General features: G+C 54.6%; 1 protein-coding gene across 1 annotated transcript in view; it reads right to left on the minus strand.

The window, feature by feature from the left end:
• Window positions 1-3057: 3057 nt before the first annotated feature.
• Window positions 3058-3826, minus strand: part of STMN3 (stathmin 3) — a 10396-nt gene continuing 9627 nt past the window's right edge. Inside the window, exon 5 of the mRNA XM_003787779.3 lies at window positions 3058-3481. Within this exon, the coding sequence (XP_003787827.1) occupies window positions 3422-3481 (60 nt within the window). The 3' untranslated portion in view covers window positions 3058-3421. The remainder of the gene's footprint in view (window positions 3482-3826) is intronic.

Here is a 3826-nt window from a genome sequence, read left to right on the forward strand (position 1 = left end):
GCTAGGGATTCGAACCTGCCACCTTAGGTGTATGTGGCTGGCGCCTTAGCCGCTTGAGCCACAGGCGCCGAGCCAATACTGGGTGTTTCAAGTCACTTATTAAGCTAAGGGGTAATTTGTTACACAGCTGTAGATGACTAATACAGCTCTTGCCTGGCTTTCATTGCTTTTCTCTGTTAAAAGTGTGATCAGTTTGTTCAGGGTTCTAGTCCCTGTCTGATGTCAGAGGTGCCACGTGGTGACTACCAAAAATGCCATCTGCCCCTCAGTGCCTTACCAGGCCTCTTATAGTTATGGTCTGGGTTGTGGTCAGCCTGGTCTTGGGGGGAGGTCAACACTGTGTATCCATGTCTGTGTACCCCAAATACAGGTATGCAGAGCTCACACTTTATAAAAATGTCTTCTGAGCATTTCCTTTCCCACTCAGATTTGAGTGCCCTGGATTCTGACTTACCCACATCTTCCTGGACTGGTGAAGGAGGGGTGATGGCCTATGTGTGGGCCTAAGCTAGGGAGTGTGGATACCCACTACAAACCTACCTCATTCCCAGGGAGGGGCCCCTGCTTGGCACCCCACTTGGCTGTTTGGTCCACCAGTCAGGGCATCCTCCTTTTCTCATTTTGTTATTCTATTTTTTTTTCTTTTTTTGAGACAGAGTTGTCCTGGGTACAGTGCTATGGCGTCATAGCTCATAGCAACTTCCAACTTGGGCTCAAGAGATCCTCTTGCCTCAGTTTTTCTATGTTTAGTAGAGATGGGGTCTTGCTTTTTCATTCAGGTTGATCTTGAACCTGAGCTCAAGCTATCCACCCACCTTGGCCTCCCAGGGTGCTAGGATTACAGGTGTGAGCCACTGCGCCCTGCCTCATTTTGTTATTCTAGGCCCCACCCTGGTCTGGACACTTGAATTGCAGGACACACCCCTGGGGTCCAGTGGCTCCTCTACCTCAAGAAGACTCAACCCAAGGCTCAGTCCTGAGTCAACAGGAAGCTCCTTGGGAGGGCTGGGGCCCGAGGGGCAGCAGCAATGGCCCAGGGACAGCCCCAGCCAGCCCCACTCCCAGTAGTGGACCCCACCTCCTCCCCAACCCCCACCCTTGGGGCTCCAGACAGGAAAGTGGACTTGCATGTTCTTTACACACTCATTTCTTTCCTTTCCTTTTCTTTTTTTTTTTTTGGAGACAGTCTCGGTTGCCAGCTACAGTGTAGGGGTCAGTCTAGCTCACAGCAATCTCAGATTCCTGAGTCCAAGGGATCCTCCCAAGTCAGCCTCCTAGAGTGCTAGGACTGCAGGTTTGAGCCACTGTGCTTAGTGTTACCACTCATTTCTTAAAATTGCCAGTGTCACTGGAACAATTCATAGTGGTGATAACAAGGCTCACAGCCAGTGCAGTCTGGAGTCACGCATGGAGCAGACACAGTGAGTGCACGCAGCCCATTTGCAGCCGCACAGACACAGGGCTCACGTGGGACTGTTCAACCATGTCTTTTTTTTTTTTTTTTTTTTTTGAAACAGAGCCTCAAGCTATCCCCCTGGGTAGAGTGCCGTTGCATCACAGCTTACAGCAAGCTCCAACTCCTGGGCTCAAGCGAGTCTCCTGCCTCTGCCTCCCAAGTAGCTGGGACCACAGGCACCCACCACAACGCCTGGCTATTTTTTGGTTGCAGCTGTCATTGTTGTTTTGGCAGGCCCGGGCTGGATTTGAACCCGCCACCTTAGGTGTATGTGGCTGGCGCCTTAGCCACTTGAGCCACAGGCGCCGAGCCTATTCATGTCTTAAACACACAGGTTCTTCTTCAATTGTTCACTGATTTAATTTCAAGTTCACTTCACTACGTGGATGAGATGGGTGATACTGTACTAGGCTTCTGCTGTGAGAGAGCTACCACCTACAAGAATTCCAGCCCTCAGTCCCCTATCTACTTCCTTTCTGTGTCCCACAAAATGCACATGTGAGCACCTGGGTTCCCATCCTGGCTTGGTGCTCTAGCTGGAGGCTGTTTTTGTGGGGACATGAAGGGGGCAGTGGGTCCCTGTGTGCTCTCCAGCCCTTGCTGTGGCACCAGCTGTAGGTGGGGTGCCCTGGAGAAGGGGTACTGCAGTGGGACAAAGACAGGCCTCTCCTGCCCAGGCAGATGACCATCCTCAAGGGCTACGGGGGGATGTGGAGACCCCCAGGGTGAGGGAAGGATAGGAACCCAGCCTAGGAGGTTGTTGGCAAGAGAGGCCTAGGGCCAGGTGTCCTGACCCACAGCCCCTCCCTTGAGGAATTCCAAAAATAGATGAGGTGTCGTGAAGGGCTAGCTTGGGAATCCTATTCCCTGCTCTTCCAACACTGGAATCTGTAGGCAGTTGGTCCAGTGGAATCCCCCTTTGGGGGGGAGGGTCCAGTCCCTGAAGAGGACTTGTGGCCACCACTCACAACTGCCACATCTGCCTAGAGGCAGCCTGAAAACCCCGGAGCCAGGGGAGCAGAGGGCAGAGATGGGGTCATGATGGGGTCAAAGGGCCCTGAGGGGAGAGGCAGCAGAAAGTCCCACACATGTACCTGGGCTCTTTGGAGGGTATGCATCTGAACTGGTGGGGACAGCAGGTGGTGTCCAGTCTGCCTGAAACCCTCTAGACCACCAAAGAACCTGCTCATAGGTCCCTGGTAGAGAATGCCCACTCCCCAGAACTTCAGGCCAGACCACACCTACCCTGTCCCTCAACTCTAGCCCTCTCAGATGACTGTAGGCCCAGGGTCCTAGGAAGACCCAGGGTCCCCACCTCAGGCTAGGTGCTCAGAGGACCAGTGTGCAACTACTTTAGAGAGTGGTGCAGCCCCCAGCCCCACCCACCAGTTTCAAAAAGCTCCTGCTGCACAGCAGGCTCTAGGGTTGGCTTTGATGACAGGGAGACTCAACCTCCACCTGCCCAGCATCCTTCTTAGCCCAACCTTCTCATCCTCCGAGACCCCTCCCCTCCCCCTTGGGAAGACATGCAGGTGCTTTTGCCTTTGCCTGTTGTCCAGTACCGAGCTGGCTCAGAGGACATGCCCTCACTGACAAGGTGCTGACCAGACAGCCCAGCGCAAGGCACCATGAAGCCGGCCACTGCTGCTGGGTTTATTAAGGTCTCCACCATATCCAGAAAACAGCCTCCTAGAGGGAACCTCGCACTGGCCTGGCATGGCGTCTGAACTAAGAGATCATGTCTGTGTCTGGCGGCTCCCCTGGGGACAGCCCATGGCCAGCGACTCACCACTAAGACTAGACAGCTCAGAGTGCGGAAAGCAAAGCATGAGGCTGGGAGTGTGGGGAAGAGGGGAGGGAGCAGGAACACAAGTTGCATCTAGACAGCTTGAACAAAACTAAACCAAAACCCGAAAGTATTTCTGTCTCGTCTCAGGATCCAGGCGCCCGCCATGTCCGCAGCCCTCAGCCGGACATCTCCTCCCGCTGCTCCTTGTTTCTGCGTACCTCCGCCGCGTGCAGTTCCTGCCAGGACAATGGGGTGGGATGAGGGTGGCGGTGGAGAGAGCAGGGGCCGGGCCCACGAAACTGCAGACGCGGTAAGCGAGTCGCAGAGGGCGCAGTGAGCGGGGGCAGCGAAAGAGCTGCCTCCTGGGGTTGGCAGGAGGTGGAGTCCTGGGGACCTGCGGGCCCCCACCTAAAGCAGCTCGCCACGCTTCAGGTCATCCTTCAGGGCACTTCCAGTTTGTTCATTTATTTATTTATTTATTTATTTTGAGACGGAGCCTCAAGCTATCCCCCTGGGTAGAGTGCCATGGCATCACGCTCACAGCAACCTCCAACTCCTGGGCTCAAGCGAGTCTCCTGCCT

This window comes from Otolemur garnettii, unplaced genomic scaffold, assembly GCF_000181295.1.
Source record: "Otolemur garnettii isolate 467f Iridium unplaced genomic scaffold, OtoGar3 scaffold00023, whole genome shotgun sequence".
Taxonomy (NCBI): Eukaryota; Metazoa; Chordata; class Mammalia; order Primates; family Galagidae; genus Otolemur; species Otolemur garnettii.